Genomic DNA, 26,752 nt, shown 5'->3' on the forward strand with positions numbered 1-26,752 from the left:
GAGTGGTTATTTCAGTCAACGTTGCTCTTCTATCAGCTTGAATCAGTCGGCCCATTCTCCTCTGACCTCTAGCATCCACAAGGCATTTTTGCCCACAGGACTGCCGCATACTGGATGTTTTTCCCTTTTCACACCATTCTTTGTAAACCCTAGAAATGGTTGTGCGTGAAAATCCCAGTAACTGAGCAGATTGTGAAATACTCAGACCGGCCCGTCTGGCACCAACAACCATGCCACGCTCAAAATTGCTTAAATCACCTTTCTTTCCCATTCTGACATTCAGTTTGGAGTTCAGGAGATTGTCTTGATCAGGACCACACCCGTAAATGCATTGAAGCAACTGCCATGTGATTGGTTGACTAGATAATTGCATTAATGAGAAATAGAACAGGTGTTCCTAATAATTCTTTAGGTGAGTGTATAGTAGATGAGTGTATACAGTGATTAGCTGCAGTTATATACACCTCCTGACTCACACTGCCTGTCCTAAATGTGTGTCCTGTAATACTACTCTGTGGTTCTATGAGAGGTAGCTTCAAACAGGTCTCCCTTCCTCCTGCATGTAAGAGCTGAGATGGGAGAGAGAGATATCAGGGCAGACATGCTGAAGCTGGATCACATGGGAGAACATGAAGACCCTGCAGTGTGAGGGGACAGCAGGTCTGTGTCACTGATTGTCATGGCTTCCCTTACGCAGTGAAGTGTGGTGAGACTTTGCACCCTCTGTCACTGCAATGCCAGGCATTATGGGAAATGTAGCATTCACTAGGAAAACCATATTTGAGGGCAGAAGGAATCATGGCTGACAACCCACAAGTTGCAGATCAAATAAAATAGGTATACACAAGGCCTACACAAAAGCCTCTATCTCATTCTTTGATAATGGCCTATCCTGCTATCTGGACTGCTTCTTTAAAGACCTTCACATTGGCAGATCTTCAGACCAGATTGTAAAACGGGGAAATTTATAAAGTGCTGGTCATAGGCATACGTAGAAATCAATGAGCCCCATAGCAGGAATCCAAATTTAACCCCCATTCCCTATACCTGGCCCATCCCACTACTCTCCCACAGCCCCATTTTTACCTACCCCTGCCCTGCCCCGCGTTCAAAAGTAAACATGAAAGAAAACACCATAAATAACTTAATTAAATTGTTAGAGGTAAAAGTAATGCTGCTGTTGATATCTATTGTGGAGCAGTAAGGGTTCATTCACACGTCCATAGGCCGTCCGTGCCGCAAAAGATACAGGCACCGGCCGTGTGAATCCCATATCACCATGCGGACCCAATGAGTTGAATGGGTACGCAATATATGGCGATCAACGGAGGCTTCCGTGGGCTTTTGGGACCGTGCTTCCGCACCACAAAAGAATGACGTATATTGTGGATTGCGGACCCATTCAAGTTAATGGGTCTGCGTCGCAATACGGGATTCACACGGCTAGTGCCCGTGCATTGCCGACTGCAATTTGTGGTCCGCAGCACGGGCGCAGACGGCCTATGCTCATGTGAATGAGACCTTAGAGTTCACAAAGGTTTGGCACAATATATAGTAACAGCAGCACCAAGCACATTACATGGGGGTATAGCACACTATATAATAACCGCAGGAGGCACATTACATCGCATATGGCACACTGTATAATAACAGCAGCACCAGGCACATTACATGGGGGTATAGCACACTATATAATAACCGCAGGAGGCACATTACATCGCATATGGCACACTGTATAATAACAGCAGCACCAGGCACATTACATGGGGGTATAGCACACTATATAATAACCGCAGGAGGCACATTACATTGGATATGGCACACTGTATAACAGTAGCACCAAGCACATTACATGGGGGTATAGAACACTATATAATAACCGCAGGAGGCACATTACATTGGATATGGCACACTGTATAACAGTAGCACCAAGCACATTACATGGGGGTATAGCACACTATATAATAACCGCAGGAGGCACATTACATCGCATATGGCACACTGTATAATAACAGCAGCACCAGGCACATTACATGGGGGTATAGCACACTATACTGTATAATAACTGCAGGAGGCACATTACATCGGATATGGCACACTGTATAATAGCAGCAGCACCAAGCACATTACATGGGGGTATAGCACACTATACTATATAATAACTGCAGGAGGCACATTACATCGGATATGGCACACTGTATAATAGCAGCAGTCACAGTTCATGGTGGTATGGCACACTGTATAATAACAGCAGCAGTCACAGTTCATGGTGGTATGGTACACTGTATAATAACAGCAGCAGTCACAGTTCATGGTGGTATGGTACACTGTATAATAACAGCAGCAGTCACAGTTCATGGTGGTATGGTACACTGTATAATAACAGCAGCACCAAGCACATTACATGGGGGTATAGCACACTATATAGTAACAGCAGGAGGCACATTACATCGGATATGGCACACTGTATAATAGCAGCAGTCACAGTTCATGGTGGTATGGCACACTGTATAATAACAGCAGCAGTCACAGTTCATGGTGGTATGGTACACTGTATAATAACAGCAGCAGTCACAGTTCATGGTGGTATGGTACACTGTATAATAACAGCAGCACCAAGCACATTACATGGGGGTATAGCACACTATATAGTAACAGCAGGAGGCACATTACATCGGATATGGCACACTGTATAATAACAGCAGCAGTCACAGTTCATGGTGGTATGGCACACTGTATAATAACAGCAGCACCAAGCACATTACATGGGGGTATAACACACTGTATAATAACAGCAGCACCAGGCACATTACATGTGGGTATGGTACACTATATAATAACAGCAGCAGTCACAGTTCATGGTGGTATGGTACACCATGCTCTTTGCTGTGCTGCTCATTATATATTGTGCCATTATAGCCCCCCACTCCGTCTCCTTATGAACTGTGTCTGCTGCTTGTAGTGGATAGTGCCCCATATTGCCCCCCTTACCCAGGCCCCCACACTGCTACTGACTCACTGTGCACTGTGGCTTGCTGTTTCTGTGTCAATGGCAGGGCAGATCTTCACACACAGCACATGGTGCTGGAGTTGAGGCGCTGTTCTGGTGTCTGGTGAGTGATTCTGGTCCCCGGTCATGGTGGTCAATCAGGTCACAGGCAGGGCCAGCAGCAGTCCTGCAGAACAGCCGGCTCAATAAAGTTTTTACTGTTGGGCACTAGGCCAGCCAAACAGCAGCACTGCTAAATGCTGTTTGGCCAGTCTATCGCTCATCAGACAGAGAAAGCGCTCTAGGCTGGGGGGGGGACAGGCTGTGACACAAATTGTGTAAGGTGGAGGGAGCACAGGGGAAGCATGGAGCCAGAAGGCAGGGCCTGAGGACGGGAGCAGCAATTCTTATTTAGTGTTATGGGGCCTCCCATTCACAGCCGGGCCCACTTCCCCCATGGGCTCCATGGTCTGTCTCTGTTAGAGGTACCCAACTGATGCTGGTAGACCAAATCGCTCCTCCTCTGTTGAGCTCCATGCCAGATTCCTATAAAGGTGGCTTAAAGCAAACTGCTACCCAAAGATGGAAAAATTGCTAGTTAACCCAAGTTCAGATCAGCTGATTTCCTTGATAGCTGTTGAAGCTATTGTCAATATTGGTAGCATTGCTAGCTAATAGGTTGGTCTTCCATGCTTCTTCTGTAATCTGTACATCTCAGGTGGGATTTGTTGGGGTATGAGCGGCTGACAGATATGACTGGATATGATCCAGAGCTATCCTTAGCCCGGTGAGTATACCAACTGCTAGCATGGCACAGAAAGAAAGCTTTTAAAGGGGTTGTCCAAGATTTTTATACGGATGGTCGATTAGAGCATCAATATCAGAATGGCAGGGTTCAACTTCTGGCACCCCAGCCGATCAGCTGTTTGAAGAGACCGCAGCAATCTGGTGAGCACCTCAGCCTCTTCCTAGGCCAGTGATGTTATGTTCATCGTTCACATGGCCTAGGCACAGCTCAGACCTATCTAAGTGAATGAGGCTGAGCTGAAAACCAAGCACAGCCTCTATCCAATGGATGGCCGAGTACTTGGTTACCCGCAAGGAGGCTGTAGAGCACATCAGAGCGCCATGGCCTCTTCAAACATCTAATCAGCAGCAGTGCCAGGTGTCGGACCCCCACTGATCTGATATTAATGACCTATCTGGTCTTTCGGACTAATATAAAAATCCTACTGCTTGAATGTATACTCAAGGCCTTTTTATATTATTTATTTTTTTAGAACCATTTACACTGACGAAGGGGATGACGTAGGGTTGCTTTACATCACGATTAGCATTTAGTATAACCTTCAAACGGACTCATCGCTTTATCAGGGAATTAAAGTAGGGTCCAGTAAATCTAAAATAGCGTGGTTCACCATGACATCATAGCCCCCCCTTCCCCAAGCCAAAAACGAATAGCGTAGCTACAGAAATTGCTGGGCCTACAAAGGACATACTTGGGACAACACAATGAAACACAAAATTATTTAACAAATGAAACCCCTTTAATGTTAAACATTGGTCGATGACAAAAATAGTTCAGTCTATGACAATCCACCAGTGCAGTCAATGGTTTGTTACAGAGAAGCTCGGGGAATTCTGAGGGTCCTTAACCTGAATTCTTCCCAAATTTAGGTGGGAGAACATGGAGCAAGTCAAAACAGAAGATAATCATCAAAGACGTCACTTCAGGGTAATGCTACATAAGATTTTCGTAAATGTCATAAAAAAACCTCTGGGATCTGCACCTCTCTCTCTTTTTTTTATTTTTTTTATTTATATTAATCAAGTTACAAAAAAGGACACATCAGAAACAAATAAAGGATAGTGGGATAAGATTCCAATGAGAGTTATATCCTATACTTTGGCAATTATTCCACTCTTGGTTATACTGTACTCTATGTCCCAGTTGGGCTGTTATAATTAGTGTTGAGTGAATTGAAGCTGATGAAGTGGAATTTGATCCGAATTTCAAGAAAAATTTAATTAGCCGTGAAGCTGAATTTCTTTATGCTTTATGGCAACAAATAGATTTTCCCTGATATGACGATAAAAGAAAAAAAAGAAAAATACCTACCTCATCCGTTTGAGTGTGAAATCATGTGCGCCTCGATGTATGACCACACTGGCCAACATGGTGACGCCACCCAAATGGAAGAGGCAAGTACAAGTACTTTTTTTTTTTTTTTACTGAATAACCCATGAAAGGCCTTAATATTGTTCTCAGATGCCCCAATCAGTGATGGACGCTGCATCAGAGGGGATCAATGACTGGGGGTGGCTTAATCGCCGTTCCCTGTCATTGCACCCACTATTTACAAAGAAATGCGCTTCATGACAAAGTAGTTAGTCACAAAGCAAATTTTCTTGTAAAATTTGGTGAAGCAGCCGAATCAAATTTTTGAGAACTTCGATCATTTCTAGTTATAATAGTGGTATTCTTTAATAGGATTATAATACTATATGTAGGAGCGAGTTATCTGTTGCCCCTACACAATACTGTTCATTATACCAACTGAAAGACAGTGATAAGGATCCTGAGGTACAGTTTTTTTCTGATGTGTAAGGTTTTTCAGACCAAACACATCAGAAAAAACAATCAGGATCCTTATCACTGTCTATCAGTTGGTATAATGCACAGTATTGTGTAGGGGCAACAGATAACTCGCTCCTACATACTGTATAGTATTATAATCCTATTAAAGAATACCACTATTATAACTAGAACAAAATTACAAAAAAATTTGCTTTGTCATGAAGTCCATTTCTTTGTAAATAGCAGGTGCAATGACAGGGAACAGCGATTGAACCCCTCAGATGCCGCGTTCATCACTGATTGGGGCATCTGAGAACAATATTAAGGCCTTTCAAGGGGTACTCAGTTAACAAATAAATAAATTGTACTTTCCTCATCAATTTGAGTGCAAATAAATATGCACTTTATGAGCATGAAAATGGCTTTTCTCCTGTGTGAATTCTTTCATGTGTAACAAGACGTGATTTTCCTGTAAACATTTTCCCACATTCTAAACATGAATATGGCTTCTCTCCTGTGTGACTTCTCTCATGCGTAACAAGATGTGATCTTCCTGTAAAACATTTCCCACATTCTGAACATGAATATGGCTTCTCTCCTGTGTGACTTCTCTGATGTGAAACAAGACTTGACCTATGTGTAAAACATTTCCCACATTCTGAACATAAATACGGTTTCTCTCCTGTGTGAATTCTCTCATGTGTAACAAGACTTGATCTGTCTGTAAAACATTTCCCACATTCTGAACATGAATATGGCTTCTCTCCTGTGTGAAATTTCTGATGTTTAACAAGATTTGATTTCTGTGTAAAACATTTTCCACAAAGTGAACATGAATACGGCTTCTCTCCTGTGTGAATTCTCTTGTGTGTACCAAGACTTGATGCATCTATAAAACGTTTCCCACATTCTGAACATGAATATGGTTTCTCACCTGTGTGAATTCTCTCATGTTTAACAAGATTTGATTTATCTGTAAAGCATTTCCAGCATTTTGAACATGAATATGGCTTCTCTCCTGTGTGACATCTCAAATGTAAAACAAGATGTGATTTGTTTGTAAAGCACTTCCCACATTCTGAACAAGAGTATGGCTTTCCCCCTCTTTGAATTCGGTGTGTAGAAAGACTTGATATTTTTGCAAACTGATTACCATAGTGAAACATTTCACCCCCTTTCTGACCTTTACTTGTGGAAACTATCTGTGATTGGTCATGAGAAGGTTCCTCATGATGAATGGGATTATATAATAGAGATGTCCTGTGAAGTCTTGGATATACATAAAAGTTTTCGTCCGAAGAGCGCTGCATGATATCTTCATCTTCTGCTTTATAATTTAGTGATAACATGTAGTTTTCTGCAGAATTCTTAACGGGATTTTCTGTTAAGATAAAAATTGGAATTAGTGATTTTGCATGGATGTATAGGCTATGTTATCGGTATTGATTGTATTGGTTCAGGTGCTGTATTTACGTAATGAGCTTGGTTCTGCCTTTATAATATTTCGCTGCGTAGGGGAGGGGGAGCAGGCATGCATTATGACAATTAATAATATATGTTAATCCACAAGTGGCACAATGCGTGCATCTGTGCTCTCCCTTTCACAGGTGCTATTGTTATATACAGAGTGACATGTCAGTATATTGCATGAGACAACTGTGGGCAATCATAGTCCACAGCATTAGGGTTTGGCTACATGGCGACTTGTCACCGAAAAGTGAAGCAATTTTTTTTTTTACTGATAGTCAAGGGTGCTGCCTTGAGACATGCGATATGCTGCAACAGTCGCAAAAAAAAAAAATCCATCCAACTTTTTTGAGACTTTCTGAGACTGTCGTATCACAGTTGCAGCATGTGACACCATTGTCTGTGATCTGGGAAATATAATTTGATGCCTGCCAATTTGCTGTCAAGGGTGACGGGCATCTGCCATAGGAAATAGGTTCCACAGGTGGCACAGCCTCGAAGTGATAACATTTCACACCTCCAGCAGCCGGAATGGAAGCAAGCTTCTCTGATAACACGACCCCTTGCTGGGTACCTGAGCTGGTCAACTGCATCAAAGAAGTCCCCTAGACAGTCTGGAACTGCAAGTTCATAAGGAGTTATGAAATTAACGTATGCCCTAGCCATATACCGGGTACTTCAATATCCTGGGAACCAGCTGAACATTCCCTTGAGCCTCCCTTGCTTATAGGACCCCCGGAAGGAGAGATATGGAGAACTCATCGTAGGAGCCAAGCAGCAACGCCGTGTTTGGTCTCCAAATGTATCAGGGATCCCACCATATCTATTGGCACCAGAGCCGCCAACCTATGAGCTTCCGGTGAGCAGTTATGATCCATATTTGTTTTTTGGAGTTTTAGCTACCAGACCCAAAGGGAGGGAGAGTGGAATCCTACAAGGGGGTGGGAGGGGCATGACCGACTAAGGGTCCATTCACACGTCCGCAACTTGGGTCCAGATCCGTTCCGCAATTTTCATTTTCAATGAGGCTGGAACGGATGCGGACAGCACACTGTGTGCTGTCCGCATCTGCATTTCTGGATCTGCAATTCCATTCCCGAAAAAATAGAACATGTCCGATACTTGTCCGCAACTGGCAAAAGGCATTTTCTATTATAGTGCTGACGATGTGAGGTCCGCGAAATGCGGAAACGCACATTGCCAGTGTCCGTGTTTTGCGGATCTGCAATTTGCGGACCTCAAAACACCTACGGACGTCTGAATGGACCCTAAGGGTTAATTTCCCGTACAGGGCAGTGGTCATTTTCTTTCTTCTGAAGAGAGGTCATGCCATGTATCGTGTTGGAGGAGGCCAGGAAACCCTGCTGGAATCCCATGTGACTGCAGCACTAAGGTCTACACATCTATCCGGTAACTGACTTTCACATTATCTGTCATTATCTAACTGTACTATTGTGACGCTTCGCGATCTCAGCAATACGAAGAAATCGTGCGTCCGGTTTTAAAATCACAAAAAATCACAATAAAATTTTTTAACTCTTTGTGTGCAGGAGTTAAAAAATTTTATTATTTTTTTTAACACAGAAGTAATTCACCTTGCTAGCACAGCTCACAGATCAGAGTCAATTAGCACCTCCATGCCAAAAGAATCTTCCTGGACAGAGGAGCACTCCCTGCAAGGTTATACATCCATCACTCTGATATCATCATGACAAAACCTCATAAAAAGTGTGTAACGGAACGCCTAGCACCCCGACCGGGTACCTCCGTCGATAGTTGCTCCTAGTTCTATAGCTTGGAGCTGTAGGTACTTGGTGGGCAGAGGCCGACTGCGCTCTGCCCAGATGCCAGCTCTTCCGCTGGGGTAGCCTGTGGAAAGTCAGCCTCTGGAGAAGAGGATAGAGGAGGGCAGAGGCCGACTGCGCTCTGCCCAGATGCCAGCTCTTCCGCTGGGATGTGGTCAGGGAATCCTATCCCCAGGACCTTGTTGCAGATCGGCTGTGGAGAGGAGGAATCGCTTACCTCCTCCTCTGGATACCGCATCTGCCGCTGGGGAGAGAGACTAACTGTCTCCTCTCCCTGTAGAGTATACTGCCGCTGGGTAGTGAGACCGGCTGTCTCCACTACCAGTGATTCTGGTCGTTGCAGAGTTGAGGGACCGACAATCTCCTCTCCCTGTACTCCCAGTGGCAGTTGGGGATCTGGGCCGCCTGCCCAGCCACCCTGTTGGGATGGTGGAGTGACTACGGTCCCATCTCCACCTGCCGACTGGGGTTCCTCCCAGTACCAGTCTATGAAGTCCCCTACTTCCACAGTTGGTGAGGAAGTAGGGGATACCTCAGCTGTGACTTGCCAGGGGTAGGGCTGCAGGTCTGGGGCCTGGTATCCAACTGTCTTGTATCTTGCACTGGGCTTGAATGGAGTGAAACAACTGTTGATAATCTTGCTTCAGCTCCCACTCCCTTTGGACCAGAAAGGTCAGATCTGCCCTCACTCCACTAGTTGTAGGCCAATTGTGCAAGTCCCACCTGTAGTCAGTAATGTCCCAAAATCTAGACTCTTCTGTGCTCCCAAAGTCAATGTCTTCAAAAGACTCCCACAATAACCCAGGGCAATTATATTCCTCACCTTCGGGCTTGGCGTACTCCTCCATCCTTGGAGACTGTCGTACTGTGTCCCACCATAGTGCTTGGTAAGCGTCATCCAGCCAGGTTTCCTGCCATACCAGTGTCTCAAGCTCTGACACCCACTCCGTCAATGGTTGCTCTCCCAGTAGAGGTAGTCGCAGCGCCAATTGCATTCGCAATCTCTGCTCCTCACTGGGAAGACACTCACCCCTCCGACGCTGCATGTCCTCCAGGGCCTGGTGCCATACGCCTTTCCGCTCTGCATCCCTGTAATCCGGGTGATCTTCCTCATGGAATGCTGTGCAGGAACCAACGGCATCCATATTGCTGTAGCCAGGGGCGCTGTACGGATACTAGCGTTGCCCTCAATATACTCCACGAACGGTGTCTCCGAGCTGCTTCTCCTCACACTAGGACGCCATCCCACTGCTTGCCACCAATGTAACGGAACGCCTAGCACCCCGACCGGGTACCTCCGTCGATAGGTGCTCCTAGTGCTTCCAGAGGACTCCAAGCACTCCACTCGACACCGTCAGCACTGCAGACCCCACGAACCGCCGAAGCTTGGTGGAGGTCTCGCCGTCTCCTACCCACCCTGGACCTACGACAAGGCTTCAGGCTCCAGTGGGTGAACCTCTCCTAAATCCAGAGACAGGAACCAGGAGCAAGCTCTTACAAGAGCTTATACTCAGGGGAGTATTATGATATAGCAATCCCCAAGAGTGTAGTTATCCCATGAGCCGAACATGAGCCAAGACTTCATGAAGGTATAAAACAGGAACTGACTGTACTTCACGTACAGCCTCTTTTATTCACAAACCAAAAACATAGTACTGCCCACAGGGTTTTGAAATACAACCAATCAATATATTACAACACATACAATGTAAGTACAGCAACCAATCGTTCACGCCCCTAGGGGACCAGAAGGGAGACTGCGACACAGGACAGATATGTAGCAATTCAGGATACAGACACAACACATCCCCACAATGCATCATGGTTTCCTCCTCTCTGTCCTGGAGACAACCGGGGAGTAATCCAATTATCTCTCAGGACAAAGGGAAATCGCCAATACACATGTGGAACAACAGGACAGGAATCCCCACCCAAACACACAAAATCCTCCCTTCTGTCTGTGATATAATTATGGATTAACATAACTATCACAGACAGTAAAAATACAGTTTTTAAACATACTCTATAACTTTAAAACCATACATTCCATCTCCATAAAAATTACATATTTAAACGCAGCATACATCAAATATAACCACTTCCAAAAATTACACAAATCCCTCCAGCGGATCAAAAGTTAAGTGGAAGTCCTTTATGACCGACCGCAAGCACAATTTCCTGCCCAAAACAGTTCCATAGATTTGGGCTGTGCGGTCGGTCAATTTCATGCCGAAAAACGACTAAGTCCCATCTTCGAACGGGACTTAGTCTCTGGAGCTGAAAGTTCCGTATGGAAGAAGGTAAGGGTCAGCGGTGTTCGTGTATTTGCGCATCCGATTTTAGTTCCACAGAATCTTTAGTATACACCGCTGACCGCGTTCGGTCCTATTAACAGTCCAGACATGCGGCATAGTTCTGTTACACTGTTCTTGAAGGGTAATATGTCCCGGGGCCATAGTCATAGGGCAAGAGGCTGGTAAACAGGCCTCTCCAAAACCCAGTGGCGAGGTTGGTTTCGCCACAAAGTGCTTCTTCCCAGTCTGGGTGGCTCCTGTAGGAGGTCTCACACCTTTAGCCTGGGCAGCGAACTTCAGAAGAAAAGGACAGATCCTTATCACACAGCTGGTTGGTACAAGAAGGAAGATGACCTGAAAGTCACCTCCAATCCATAGACTTCATATTTTTTCCATATTTTCCTCATATTTCATGGGTTAAGAAAATATGAAAGGAACCATCTCTGTTTTACTGGGGCAGTGAAAGGACTCTCTCAGCCTGTCAGGGGTGTTTGCAAGTGTGCCGGAGGTCATGTGGGCCACCGTCTCTCACTCCCCATGTCTCCCTGTGCCCGTGTGGACAGGGGTTGTCTGTGAAAAACTAACTGCTGAACGTCACATCTTGGTAAAAGTGTCACGCCAGCTGATAATTGATGAAGACTGTTCTAGATGTAAACAGTGTATGGTGCATGAGTTGAATAATAATACCTTATGGATGTATAGGTGACTGGGAATTGATGCTGATTGTTAATATAAGAGATATTAGTATGGTGCCGGCGCTCCAGGAATGTGGAGCTGAAGAGAAACCACCATGATTGTGTCCTGCTCTTGTGGGGTCTGGGTGGGGGGTGGGATTGTAGGGTTACTTGTTGATGGGTGGTTAAGGGTTTACGTTAAAATTGCATATTCTATTTGACTCTATGCATAGATTTATGCCATGTCTTTTGTTGTCATGTGGTGTGTATTGTATATACTATATATGATTGATATTGTACATGCCCATTGTTTGTAAACAATGTCTTACTGATGCTTGAGAAAGACAAAAAACTGATAATAAAAATTTATCTGATAAAAAAAAAAGTGTCACACCCGTGTGTGGGAGGGAGACACCACACCGGACGAAGAAGGAGAGGGAACAAGGCCTGAAAGAAAGGGAAGAAAGAAGGACACCTCCTAGTCAAATCCCTAGTCACAGACCTGACTGGCTATCAGTATGAACAGAACCCAAAGGTATGCGAGTTCATACGCAGGAGTACCTAGAGTCCTAACATACCCTATAAAACCCTGGCGATAGTGACAGGACTGAGACTACCTGTTCCTCCAGAAAGGAAGGATGACCAGGAGTCTGCTTGAGGCCTACAACAAAGGGCAGGGGAAAAACAACACACAGATAAACCAAAACAAAATGCAAAAGTGAAAGGAAACACTTAACTTTCCAGTAGCTATGGCAGCAACATGAACTCAGCTGAGAACCAAACACCAGCAGACCACAGATACCATGGATATACCCATAATTTCACCCAGGAAGCCCCCCCCCCGATGCGCTCCCTTGCCCTGCGCAGAATCGAGCAGAGCACGGGCTCTTTTATTTACAATAACACACTGCCGGGCGGAGGCTTCGGTCCAGCAGTGTGTTCGGTAATGTCACCGGCTTTGATGGGCGGGCTTTAGATGAAAGTCACCCACTCTTAATCTTATATCATGCACAACTTGAGAAAAACACTTCTGAGCTAAAGCTGCAGAATCAATAGCAAAAATGGAAATGTTTTTCTCTAATGCACTTGGTGACAAACCATGCATACGAGTGAACTGAGCATCAATCAGCTTCACCCCGGTCCCACTGTCGATAAATATCCCATTCCCCTCAGTCTTTCACTGTAGCGCCACTTCGGCAGTCAGGAGAAATCGGGTAATACCAGTCAAAGACAAATGCACGTTCACTGACTCTCCTCTCACCCCTCCAAGAGTCAGATGGGAATTAGACGTCCCCTTTTCTTTTTGACGCTGAATGCATGGACATACATTGATAAAATGTCCCTTTTGTCCGCAGAAAAAACACACTCCCTTCCTACAACTAATACGTTTAAAAGCAGATCCAGGAGTAGCTCCCCCTAATTGCATGGATTAGTACCCAGATATAAACCCAGGAGTATCTTCACTCAAAGTGCCAGAGGAGGACAATACATCATGTGATAGAACGCCCCTAGATCTCTCTCTCGGCGTCTATCCATGTGTATGTCAAGAGACATAGCAGCCTCCAGAGACACAGGAGTTTCATAAAACGTCCTTCGGGCTCTCAGATAATCCCTGACAAAACTGGCTACAGAGAGCCGGATCGTTCCACTCAGTATCCGTAGCCCACCTCCTAAACTCAGAGCAATACATTTCCGCAGAACGATCTCCATGACGAAGGCCACGGAGCTTGGTTTTGGCCTGGGAGGTCTGATCCGGGTCATCATAGATCAGACCCAAGGCTTTGAAAAATACGTCCACCGACCGGAGAGGTCGGCAAAGAAAAAGCCCATGACTGCGCATCCCCCTTAAGCAAAGAATTCACCACACCAACTCGCTATTCCTCATCACCAGATGAGTGTGGACGTAGCCCAAAATATAGTTTACACGCCTCTCTAAATAAAATGAAATTATCACGTCCCCCAGAGAATTTGTCCGGGAGAGCAACTTTAGGCTCCAGACAGGTCTGGTAACCACCACCGCCAGGACAACAGCCTGTGGTCTCTGGATCTGAGGGACGATTGTGCAGAGATAAGTTACTTCCAAAGATAGACCCTGTAGCTGTTCTGCCAATGCAGCAATCGAGTCCATGGCTGCACTCGAATTAACAAAAAATGACGGTTTGGCGGTTTATAATGTCACGCCCGTGTGTGGGAGGGAGACACCACACCGAATGAAGAAGGAGAGGGAACAAGGAAAAAGGCCTGAAAGCAAGGGAAGAAAGAAGGAAGGACACCTCCTAGTCAAATCCCTAGTCACAGTCCTAACGGACTATCAGTATGAACAAAACACAAAAGGTACCTAGAGTCCTAACTAACCCTATAAGACCCTGGCGATAGTGACAGGACTGAGACTACCTGTTCCTCCAGAAAGGAAGGATGACCAGGAGTCTGCCTCAGGCCTACAACAAATGGCAGGGGAATACCAACACACATATAAACCAAAACAAAATGCAAAAGGGAAAGGAAACACTTAACTTTCCAGTAGCTATGGCAGCAACAGGAACTCAGCCGAGAACCAAACACCAGCAGACACCTGATGTCACTGAAGCTATAAACTGCACAGCATTGTGGCAGAAGCAACTATAAATAATAAACGTTAAATGACCACAATAGCAACACCTGGAGGTTAGAGGTGTGGCCAGTATCTGAAACAACACAGACGTCTATTGATCCACAAGGAAACCTGTCAGATCAAAGCACGAGTTGCCAGTCTCACAGATCTTCTGTCACCCACTGTCTCGGGAATGTCCGTATTTCTCGGTATGCCCGTGACAAGACGTTACTGAGTGATCCTGACAGAATGTGACGTCAGGCGGGGCTGCGAGGTTTGGTTCGTCACAGGGGGCCTAATCAAAGGTTTTCTATGGGGCCCAGCGTCCGTTATGCCCCTGTTTGTCATCACAATCCTCAACACAAACTACATTTATTATTAAATAGGATCTTAGATCTCATGAAGCTGGTGGGTTCACTAGAACAGCCCATGCCATAATGGTCACCTAGAGCTTAATTAACAAGCAATTTGTAGTGTACCTCCTCCCACGTGACATAACACATGACGTAAGGAGAGCAGGTCACCGCTGTGGCCTGCTGTTGGCTGCACCCCCCAGTCGGTTAATGTTGTTATCTGCACGCAGGGGAGATACAAAGATAGACGTGGGGCAATTGGAAGGAAAAGGCATCGGGGAAGTATGGTCATTATCGCAGGTCTAGGCATGTGTGTGTGTGTGTAGAGGCAGGGGTAGAGTCTTGGACCCCTTTAACCCTTTACTGCACAATGAGGTACACCAATCAAAGAGCAGCGCAGCAGCCGGTGATCAGATTCTCCTCCTGCCCTGAAGGCACCAAGAACAGAATCTGAAGTCACTTTCTCCATTCATGATTCCATACCTGTGGTGACATCTCCTGGAATGTCCTCCTCCACCTCAGTCTTGCACGGAGGATCGTCCATCATCCACTCATCTTCATCCTCCACTTTAATAATGATCAGATCTTCCCCCTGATTTGTCATCTGTAACAATTCAGTACAATACAGCAGACAGGTGGGAAATCTAACAGATCCACATAAGAGACCCCCACAATCTATGACCCCTCTATGACTGCAGGACCCCACTATATAGATGTGTATAGGGCTCAGCTCCATCTACCTGAGGATTCTCTGGGACCTTCTCCTCTGGACAGTCCTGGGAATACAGAGGATGGGGACATCTCTCTGGTGGATTTCTCCTCCTGGATCCATCTGTGGAGAAACAAGCACACAGTGACTGAATACATGGCCTCCTGTAGATCTGTCTATAGACCAGACACTCCTCTCAGCTTCTTCACTTCTAGGTTTAGTTATCAGGGGTAAATAACAATATTCTGCTCCTCACCATCTGTGCCGAGGTCCCAGCACTTTGACTGAAGTAGTCTCTGGTATATGAGAGTGGCCAAAGTGAAGGAGAGTGCACTGCACATGTGTGCTCACCATTCACTTATATGAGAGTTAAAAAAATAGGCCAGTGAGCGTTTGCTTAGCTATTTTCGTAAGTCTTAAAGAAATAAACGGGTCGGTGTTGGTTGTACAACCTAACAGCAGAAGGTAGGAATGACTTCTGATAGCACTCCTTCTCACACTTGGGGTGAAGCAGTCAGCCCCTGACGGTACTGCCCAACGCTATCACGTTTCATGCATGGGATGGGAGTTATTCTCCAGCATGGAGATCAACTTGGACAGTATCCTTCTCTCGCCTAACACCTGCACTGGTTATAGGGGTCTCCCCAGGACAGAGCTGACCCCAATCAGTTGGTCGAGTCTCTTCATGTCTCTCGTTGAGATGCTGCCACCCCAGCAAACCACTCCAAATAAGATGGCTAATGGCACCACAGAGTTGAAAAAGATGGCACCAGGTGCACTATTGGAAGAAGACAAGTTGGTGGAGGCAGCGTGATGCTCTGGTAAATGTTCTGCTGGAAACTTGGGCTCCTGGTATCATGGGAATGCGACATGCAACACCTAACTAAACAGCATCTAGAGTTTAAATGGTCGGGACTGGAGTTATCTCCGATCTTGGCAGTATAAGCCTGGCTGTCAGTCACAGCTCTTGTGCTCGTTTGATCACTCTGTCATACATGATCGATCACTGCAATCCGGAAGGTTGGTGTGGAACTGAGGCACGGAAGCACTCTGCAGCTTCTCTCTGTGTCTCCGCACCACAAAAAAATAGAACATGTTCTATTTTTTTGCTGCGCGGACGGATCACGGACCCATTCAAATTGAATTGGTCTGGATCCGTCTGCGGAATACACCTGGATGTTGCCCATGCATCGGGGACCCCAAAATTACAGTCCCCAATGCACGGAATTGCTGAGCAATGGCTGTGTGCACGAGCCCTTATTCAAAGAACCCTTTTGACCGTTTTTATAATGCTCTGGAATACATCGTTTTCCACAGCATTATAGCCCGGCAGCCTTACAAAGACGGCAAAGTATTAGGCTGTGCCTCTGGCCTAGTATGTAGATACTACAGGCATATGCCTTCCTACCTAATCAGTAACATGCGATTACAACGGAGGCCAATGATGGCCAGATAGAGCCAGGAGGTGAACGCCGTCGAGCAACACCTGTGGATTTTTAGGTGTCACGGCTGTATGTGAGCAACAATAGTAATACACAGTACAGAGCTACTGACTGGACCCAGAACTAGGGAGGATAACGGGTGACCCCTGTCCGACCCTCAACGCTCTCCCTATTCTGCTAAAGCACATGCCCGGATCCAAATGGCGGAACGAGGCATGCCCACGTGCCTAAGACTAATGACCACTGTAACCCCTACAATAGTGGAAGGGGCACGGCCACCAGTGCCCTACTCAGTATATGGAGGGAACCGTGGCCACCTCAGATCCAGTCAGAAAATAAACAGGAACACAACAATGTCTGCACACTTAGCTGACGGTGTTGCAGCCGCAGAGAAGACGGATCCAAGGACAGGCTGGCAATATCCGGAGTGCTAGCTGCAGCAGAACACAGGTCCAGTGAACTGATAGCTACAAGTGAAGAAACTAAAGCAAGAGCTACAACTGAAGTGAGAACTATAATCCACATCCTATCATAGGAGGAGGGGTGATATAAAGGGAGGGAAATCAGACACATGAAGAACAGCTGTGGTGAAAGAAACCAAAAGTAAACAGAGTAGTGAGAACTCCTCCCAGCTCTAGTAGTGACATCATCACAGGGGTGGAGAAACAGAGCTGTGAGAACGTCCCAAAGCTCTGGTAGTGACATTAGGTGAGTAGTAGAGCGATCTGTCCCCTTGTGTATCTGCTGTAGTGATGTTATGTTATAGGACGTACGTCTTATGAAGGTGCTTTTTATATACTTTACTATATATTTATTATTAATATTATTTGGACATAATCTCATTCACGTCACTTGTTGTAGGAGCTCCAGGACCACATCCATATAATCCCAACATGATGCTTAAAGGGGTCGCCCTATCTTGGACATTGGGGGCATATCGCTAGAACATGCCGTCAATGTCTGAGAGGTGCGGAATCCACCTTTGGGACCTGCACCTATCCTTAGAACGGGGGGGGGGGGGGGGGGTCGCTTGGCTTCCCATTCATTTCAATGGGACTTCCGAAAATAGCCGAGCACCCTCTGTCACTTTGCAGGCTCCGTTCTAAGGATAGGTGCGGGTCCGAGAGGTGGGACCTGCACGTATCAGACATTGGGGGCATATTCTAGAAATATGCTCCCAATGTCCAAGATGGAAATACCCTTTTAAGTCTTTCCTGCACAATGGCGTACATGTAGTTCATCATGACAGCACTGACACAAAAGCTGCATCCGCATAATCCCCAGTGGGTGTGTGGATGTGACTGACCGTCATGTCCTGCATAACAGCCGGGATCAGAGAAGAATCTGATCAGAGATCGCCGTCAGCTGGATAAGGGGAACACTTCATGATGTGATGAGGACATCTCCAATCAAAGAGCAGCAGCCGGTGATCAGATTCTCCTCCTGCCCTGAAGGCACCAAGGGCAGAATCTGAAGTAACTTTCTCCATTCATGATTCCATACCTGTGGTGACATCTCCTGGAATGTCCTCCTCCTCCTCACTCTTACATGGGGGATCGCCCACCATCCTCTCTTCTTCATCCTCCACTTTAATATCAGTCAGATCTTCCCCCTGATTTGTCATCTGTAACAATTCAGTACAATACAGCGGACAGGTGGGAAATCTAACAGATCCACATAAGAGACCCCCACAATCTATGACCCCTCTATGACTGCAGGACCCCCTATGTAGATGTGTATAGGGCTCAGCTCCATCTACCTGAGGGTTCTCCAGGACCTTCTCCTCTGGACAGTCCTGGGAATACAGAGGACGGGGACATCTCTCTGGTGGATTTCTCCTCCTGGATCCATCTGTGGAGACACAAGCACACAGTGACTGAATACATGGCCTCCTGTAGATCTGTCTATAGATCAGACACTTCTCTCAGCTCCTTCACTTCTAGGTTTAGCTAGCAATGAATGAAGAGTGGCCACACCTGTCTGACATTGGTGGCTCAGATAAGGCACTCTCTTTAATACCACTGGCAGGTGCAGTGAATAAAAACCATTATCTGGTCACAATGGGGCCTGTTGGGGGGTATACATTTTTTCAGCAAGTGAACAGTGAGATCTTTAGGTGGATGTGTTGGAAGCAGGAATATGGGTAAGAGTAAGGATCTGAGTAACTTTAGGACCAATGTGAGATGTGCAGAAGACTAGGTCAGATCATCTCCAGGGCAGCTTGTCTTCAGGGATGTTGTCACTATGTAGTATTTAGTACCTACCAAAAGTTCTCCAACAAGTCACAACCAAGAAACCGGTGACAGGCTCATGTTTGTGGGGGGTGAAGGTGAGTCCATCGGGTCTTATCTTACAAAAGAGCTACTACAGAAATGATCAGAAGAACTGGACCATCGAGCAATGGATGTAGAAAGTGGCCTGATTTGATGAATCATGTTACACGACGTGGACGGACGGGTATGTGTGTGTCACTTACCTGGGTAGAAGGTGGCTTGTACTGATGAATTATGTTACATTATGTGGACACCCGGGTGCATGTGCATTTCTTACGTGTGGAAGAGATGGCACCAGATACACTACTGGAAGAAAAGTCGGTGGAGGAAGTGTAATGCCTTGGGCAATGTTCTGCTGGAAATTGTGGGTCCTGACATCATTTGGATGTCGCAAGTGATGGCCACAAGGAGAGAAAGGCGCTCATAGGGTGAGTATGTCAGATATATGGTGTCCTTCAAACATGGGTGAGTTAATTATGCTCACCTGTTTAGGTTGCACCAGTCTTGGGTGCAACTCCAATGAAGGCCAGCTGGAGAAATTACAGGGACAGACCGCCTACCGGAAAATCAATTGTACTGGAGCTCCACTGGACCGTGAAAGTCAACTGAGCATGTGGACACAAGGTGCAAGGTCACAACCAGGTGTTGAATATATAGATAAGGTTTATTGGGAGACAACGCATTTCGGGGTACTTCGGACCCCTTTATCAAGTCTCCTGCTCCTCCACTTTCACTTGTCTCCCAATAAACCTTATCTATATATTCAACACCTGGTTGTGACCTTGCGCCTTGTGTCCACACGCTCACTTGACTTTCATGGTCCAGTGAAGCTCCAGTACAATCATTTGGATGTGACATGTATCACCTAACTTAACATTGCACAGAATGTACTCTTCTTGGCTGCAGTGCCCTCTGTCAGTAGGAAAATGTCCCCCTCCCCCCACTGCAAAAACTGTCCAGGAATGAGGAACATGACAGGGTATTGACGTCTCCATATTCCCAGATCTCAATCTGATCTTTAACTGTGAAATGTGCTGGAAAACACAGGATACCTCAGAGGTATTGTGGAGCCCATGCCTCGATGGGTCTGAGAGAGGGAAGTACACAATATGAGGTACAGTGGATATAAAAAGTCTACACATCCCTGTTAAAATGTCAGGTTTCTGTGATGTAAAAAAATAGGACAAAGATAAATCATTTCAGAACTTTTTCCACCTTTAATGTGACCTATAAACTGTACAACTCATTTGAAAAACAAACTGAAATCTTTTAGGTGGATGGAAGAAAACTAAAAACTAAACTAAAATAATGCGGTTGCATAAGTGTGCACACCCTCTTATAACCCTCTTATAACTGTGTTCAGAACTAAGCAATCACATTCACAATCCTGTTAAATAGGAGTCAGCATACACCGGCCATCATGTAAAGTGCTTCTGATTAACCCCAGATAAAGTTCAGCTGCTCTAGTTGGTCTTTTTTGAAATTTTATTAGTCGCATCCCACAACAAAAGCCATAATCCACAGAGAGCTTCCAAAGCATCAGAGGGATCTCATTGTTAAGAGGTATCAGTCAGGAGAAGGGGACAAAAGAATTTCCAAGGCATTAGATATACCATGGAACACAGTGAAGACAGTCATCATCAAGTGGAGAAAATATGGCACAACAGTGACATTACCAGGAACTGGACGTCCCTCCGAAATTGAGTCGAGAAGAAAACTGGTCTGGGAGGCGACCAAGAGGCCTACAGCAACATTAAAGGAGCTGCAGGAATATCTGGCAAGTCCTGGCTGTGTGGTACATGTGACAACAATCTCCCGTATTCTTCATATGTCTGGGCTATGGGGTAGAGTGGCAAGACGAAAGCCTTTTCTTACGAAGAAAAACATCCAAGCCAAGCTACATTTTGCAAAAACACATCTGAAATCTCCCAAAAGCATGTGGGAAAAGGTGTTCTGGTCTGATGAAGCCAAGGTTGAACTTTTTGGCCATAATTCCAAAAGATACAGTGGCGGAAATAATTATTTGACCCCTCACTGATTTTGTAAGTTTGTCCAATGACAAAGAAATGAAAAGTCTCAGAACAGTATCATTTCAATGGTAGGTTTATTGTAACAGTGGCAGATAGCACATCAAAAGGAAAATCGAAAAAATAACTTTAAATAAAAGATAGCAACTGATTTGCATTTCATTGAGTGAAATAAGTATTTGAACCCTCTAACAAAAAAAGACTTAATACTTGGTGGAAAAACCCTTGTTTGCAAGCACAGAGGTCAAACGTTTCTTGTAATTGATGACCAAGTTTGCGCACATTTTAGGAGGAATGTTGGTCCACTCCTCTTTGCAGATCATCTCTAAATCCCTAAGGTTTCGAGGCTGTCTCTGTGCAACTCTGAGCTTGAGCTCCCTCCATAGGTTTTCGATTGGATTAAGGTCCGGAGACTGACTAGGCCACTCCATGACCTTAATGTGCTTCTTCTTGAGCCACTCCTTTGTTGCCTTTGCTGTATGTTTTGGGTCATTGTCGTGCTGGAACACCCATCCACGACCCATTTTCAGTTTCCTGGCAGAGGGAAGGAGGTTGTCGCTCAGGATTTCACGATACATGGCTCCGTCCATTTTCCCGTTTATGTGAATAAGTTGTCCTGTGCCCTTAGCAGAAAAACACCCCCAAAGCAAAATGTTTCCACCCCCATGCTTGACGGTGGGGACGGTGTTTTGGGGGTCATAGGCAGCATTTTTCTTCCTCCAAACACAGCGAGTTGAGTTAATGCCAAAGAGCTCTATTTTGGTCTCATCAGACCACAGCACCTTCTCCCAGTCACTCTCTGAATCATTCAGGTGTTCATTGGCAAACTTCAGACGGGCCTGCACATGTGCCTTCCTGAGCAGGGGGACCTTGCGAGCCCTGCAGGATTTTAATCCATTGCGGTGTAATGTGTTTCCAATGGTTTTCTTGGTGACTGTGGTCCCTGCTAATTTGAGGTCATTAACTAACTCCTCCCGTGTAGTTCTAGGATGCTTTTTCACCTTTCTCAGAACCATTGACACCCCACGAGGTGAGATCTTGCGTGGAGCCCCAGAGCGAGGTCGATTGATGGTCATTTTGTGCTCCTTCCATTTTCGAACAATCGCACCAACAGTTGTCACCTTCTCTCCCAGCTTCTTGCTAATGGTTTTGTAGCCCATTCCAGCCTTGTGCAGGTCTACAATTTTGTCTCTGACATCCTTGGACAGCTCTTTGGTCTTTCCCATGTTGGAGAGTTTGGAGTCTGCTTGATTGATTGATTCTGTGGACAGGTGTCTTTTATACAGGTGACTAGTTAAGACAGGTGTCCTTAATGAGGGTGACTAATTGAGTAGAAGTGTCTAACCACTCTGTGGGAGCCAGAACTCTTAATGGTTGGTAGGGGTTCAAATACTTATTTCACTCAATGAAATGCAAATCAGTTGCTATCTTTTATTTAAAGTTATTTTTTCGATTTTCCTTTTGATGTGCTATCTGCCACTGTTACAATAAACCTACCATTGAAATGATACTGTTCTGAGACTTTTCATTTCTTTGTCATTGGACAAACTTACAAAATCAGTGAGGGGTCAAATAATTATTTCCGCCACTGTATGTTTGGTGCAAAAACAACACTGCACATCACCAAAAGAACACCATACCCACAGTGAAGCATGGCGGGGGCAGCATCATGCCAAGGGGCTGTTTTTCCTCAGCTGGAACTGGGGCCTTAGTTAAGCTAGAGGGAATTATGAACAGTTCCAAATACCAGTCAATATTGGCACAAAACCTTCAGGCTTCTGCTAGAAAGCTGAACATCAAGAGGAACTTCATCTTTCAGCATGACAACGACCCAAAGCATACATCCAAATCAACAAAGGAATGGCTTCACCAGAAGAAGATTAAAGTTTTGGAATGGCCCAGCCAGAGCCCAGACCTGAATCCGATTAAAAATCTGTGGGGTGATCTGAAGAGGGCTGTGCACAGGAGATACCCTCACAATCTGACAGATTTGGAGTGTTTTTGCAAAGAAGAGTGGGCAAATCTTGCCAAGTCAAAATGTGCCCAAAAAGATTGAGTGTTGGAATAAAATCAAAAGGTGCTTCAACAAAGTATTAGTTTAAAGGTGTGTACACTTATGCAACCATATCATTTTTTTTTTTTTTTTTTTCTTCCCTCTACCTAAAAGATTTCAGTTTGTTTTTCAATTGAGTTGTACAGTTTATAGGTCACATTAAAGGTGGAAAAAGTTCTGAAATGATTTATCTTTGTCTAATTTTTTTACAGCACAAAAACCAGACATTTTAACAGGGGTGTGTAGACTTTTTATATCCACTGTATATAGTAAACCAGATTTATCAGCAGCCATGTATATAGAAACATAGAATGTGTCGGCAGATAAGAACCATTTGGCCTATCTAGTCTAGACATTAGACTCCAGCGGCTGAGATTGATGACTGGCGATTCCACTGCCTCCATAATGTAAAGGAGTCACAGGTCCGAGAAGGATTTACATTTTTTCTACACATAAATAAAGCTGAGTTCACACAATGAGCATACACACCGCAGCAAAACGGAGCCAAAATGTAGATTGGAGCAACTTTCAGACTTTAGAAAAAATTACTTTCCATATTGATTGACGCTTGGTAAGTTGCTCTTTAGCTGCAGAACCTTTCGGCCATTAGCACAAAGTGCTTTTAGCTACAGTTGGCTTGAAAACACATCGGAAGGTGTGGATTTGGTGGCATGGATGACACACCGCAGCCAAAGTACATCCGAAACACGTGAACCCAGTCTTATGGTGCCTGGCATGATAACCACATGTGGATTACCGCTGATTTCCAGGCTGCACCTCTACTTGTCATAGTCTAAGCTGTAAGGGACATTGTTATCAAAGTCACAAATGTGGACAAACACAGTATAACCGTATAACTGTTTCTTATTGAGCACATTGAGTACACGTCTACAGTGCAGGTGCATGTTAACCCTTCAATGCCACATTATATATGGTGCAGTGATCGAATGGGCACAAGGATCAGAGATAACTCCAGTCCTAGCCATTTAAACCCTAGATGCTGCAGACAAAGTTGACTGCTGCATCTAAGTGTTCTACACAGAGAGGAGGCTCCTTCGCTCACCTCATTCCCCCCCCCCCTGCCTTACAAAGGCCTTAAAGGGGTTGGTCAGGGGTCCGATACCCGGCACCCCCGAGATCAGCTGTTTGGAAGAGGAGCCAGTGCTCCATGCGAGCGTTAATTCCTCTTCATTACACTGCCCGGCATCTCAGAGCAACAACTTGCTCCAATGACACAGTCAACTCATCCCACAAAAACAACACACCATCCCAATACCTAGCACAGTCACTGTCCAATGCGCTAATGTGGGAGTCTCAGGTGCTGTATAGGAATACCCCTTTAACTTACCGTTTCTATTCTCCAAGTACCTGCCCTGAATTTTATCGAGGTCTAGAAAGTAAGGCTGGTTTCACACTACTGTTAAAAGAGGAACAGCCTGCCAGAGTTCATCGTATCCAGCATGGGCAGATTTTGTCTTTCCCTGCCCGAGCCCATTAACAATAATTGGACCCCATTGGGGTCAGGAATTTGCCACACGAAAAAATGGCCAAATCCTGGCACTAATGCCAGAAACAAGCCAGTAGGGTCACATTATAGTCAATGGAGCCTGGTGATGCTCTGGCCCTTTCCGGCTATGCCGGATACGATGATCTCTGGCAGAGGATAGTTTTAACGCTAGAGTAAAACTAGCCTAATTCTCCTGCCTTCTGGGAAACTAAAGGGAATCTTGCTCCCCTCCAGTTAATGATTTGAGAACATAACCACTAGTATGAGGAACTATCCTCCGTCTACCAACATCCTGAGGGCCACTACTTGGAATATATGCAATTGTCTTCATTTTGTAGATCATGCTGCAGAAGGTTGACAATGAGGTGATCACAAACTCCTTTGATGAAATATCGGGCCAGGCGAAAATAATATTACGTGATTGTTTTTTGGAAATCCCCCCTCTTCCTTGACTTCACAATGGTGGTCCAGTGTAGGATCCTCCGATGCTCATGGGAAAGGATTTTATCAGGGTGGGACCTGTGGTGTGCGAAAAGTGTTGGAAAACCCATTTTTGGGATAATCTAAGGGGGCATCTATGGCTTTAACCTTCTGATGTCCACCTCTCAATCTGGCAGATTAAATAAGTGCTCAAGGTGCAATCCCCATTTGGAATAGAAGGAATTAATGACTTCTCCAAGTGCTAAAGAGCACAAAAGGGGGTTCTCCGGTTTCATGACAAATGTTTTTCATCTACTCAGAGTACCTCAAACACTGCACCGCTCAGACTCAACAAACTGCAGAAAACTCTATTCCTGTGTCCACTGGTAGAAAAACACTGGAGAAGACTGGTGTCCAAAACTACATTGCAGCCTGTCTAAAGTTTACCCAAGACCACCTGGGTGAGAATCATCATGGTTTAGGGCTGGTGGAGGAAGACATTGTTTTTGCCTGGTGGAAGAAGGCATCATGGTTTAGGCCTGGTGAAGAAGAACATCCTGGTTTGGGTCTGATGGAGGAGAGCATCCTGGTTTGGGTCTGATGGAGGAGGGCATCCTGGTTTTGGCCTGATGGAGGAGGGCATCCAGGTTTGGGCCTGATGGAGGAGGGCATCCAGGTTTGGGCCTGATGGAGAAGGTCATTGTGGCTTGGGCCTCATGGAGGAGGGCATCGTGGTTTGGGCCTGGTGTAGAAGGTCATTGTGGTTTGGGCCTGGTGTATAAGATCATTGTGGTTTGGGCCTGGTGGAGGAGGGTATTGTGGTTTTGGCCTGGTGGAGGAGGGCATCGTGGTTTGGGCCTGATGGAGAAGGTCATTGTGGCTTAGGCTTTGTTGAGGAGGGCATCGTAGTTTGGGCCTGGTGGAGAAGGTCATTGTTGTTTGGGCCTCGTGGAGAAGGGCATTGTGGTTTGGGCCTGGTGGAGAAAGTCATTGTAGTTTGGGCCTTGTGGAGGAGGGCATTGTGGTTTGGGCCTGGTGGAGAAGGTCATTGTGGTTTGGGCTTGGTGGAGAAGGTCATTGTGGTTTGGGCCTGGTGGAGGAGGACATTGTGGTTTAGGCCTGGTGGAGTAGGTCAATTTGGTTTGGCCTTTGTAGGGAAGAACATGGTAGTTTTGGCCTGATGGAAGAGTCATTGTAGTTTGGCCCTGGTGGAGGGGACATTGCGGTTTGGGCCTAGTGGAGGTGACATTGTAGTTTAGGCCGGGGAGAAGAGGCATCATGGTTTGTGGTTGCGTTTCTGTCTCAGGGCTGTACATCTTAGGATCACTGATGGAACAATGGGGCATATTTACTCATCCTGTCTAAAACATAGAGGCCAAATGTAGACAGTCTTAAGATACGCCACATTTCTCACAGCAGCTCAAGCTGGAGGACAGATCTCACAGTCACTGAAAAATAATATCTCAAAGACAGTTGCAATACCAACAAAAATATCACTAAGGGCAACTTTCTAAAACGTCACTTTTAATAAATACATACACTAAAACAGGTCCCTATAGGACCAATATACT

At 45.5% G+C, this 26,752-nt stretch overlaps 1 protein-coding gene across 1 annotated transcript in view; it reads right to left on the reverse strand.

Annotated features, from left to right (window-relative positions):
* Positions 1–26,752, reverse strand: part of LOC120991124 (zinc finger protein 585A-like) — a 2,129,672-nt gene that overhangs the window by 1,252,554 nt on the left and 850,366 nt on the right. Inside the window, exon 4 of the mRNA XM_040420015.1 lies at positions 18,405–18,525. Within this exon, the coding sequence (XP_040275949.1) occupies positions 18,405–18,525 (121 nt within the window). The remainder of the gene's footprint in view (positions 1–18,404; positions 18,526–26,752) is intronic.

This window comes from Bufo bufo, chromosome 2, assembly GCF_905171765.1.
Source record: "Bufo bufo chromosome 2, aBufBuf1.1, whole genome shotgun sequence".
NCBI lineage: Eukaryota > Metazoa > Chordata > Amphibia > Anura > Bufonidae > Bufo > Bufo bufo.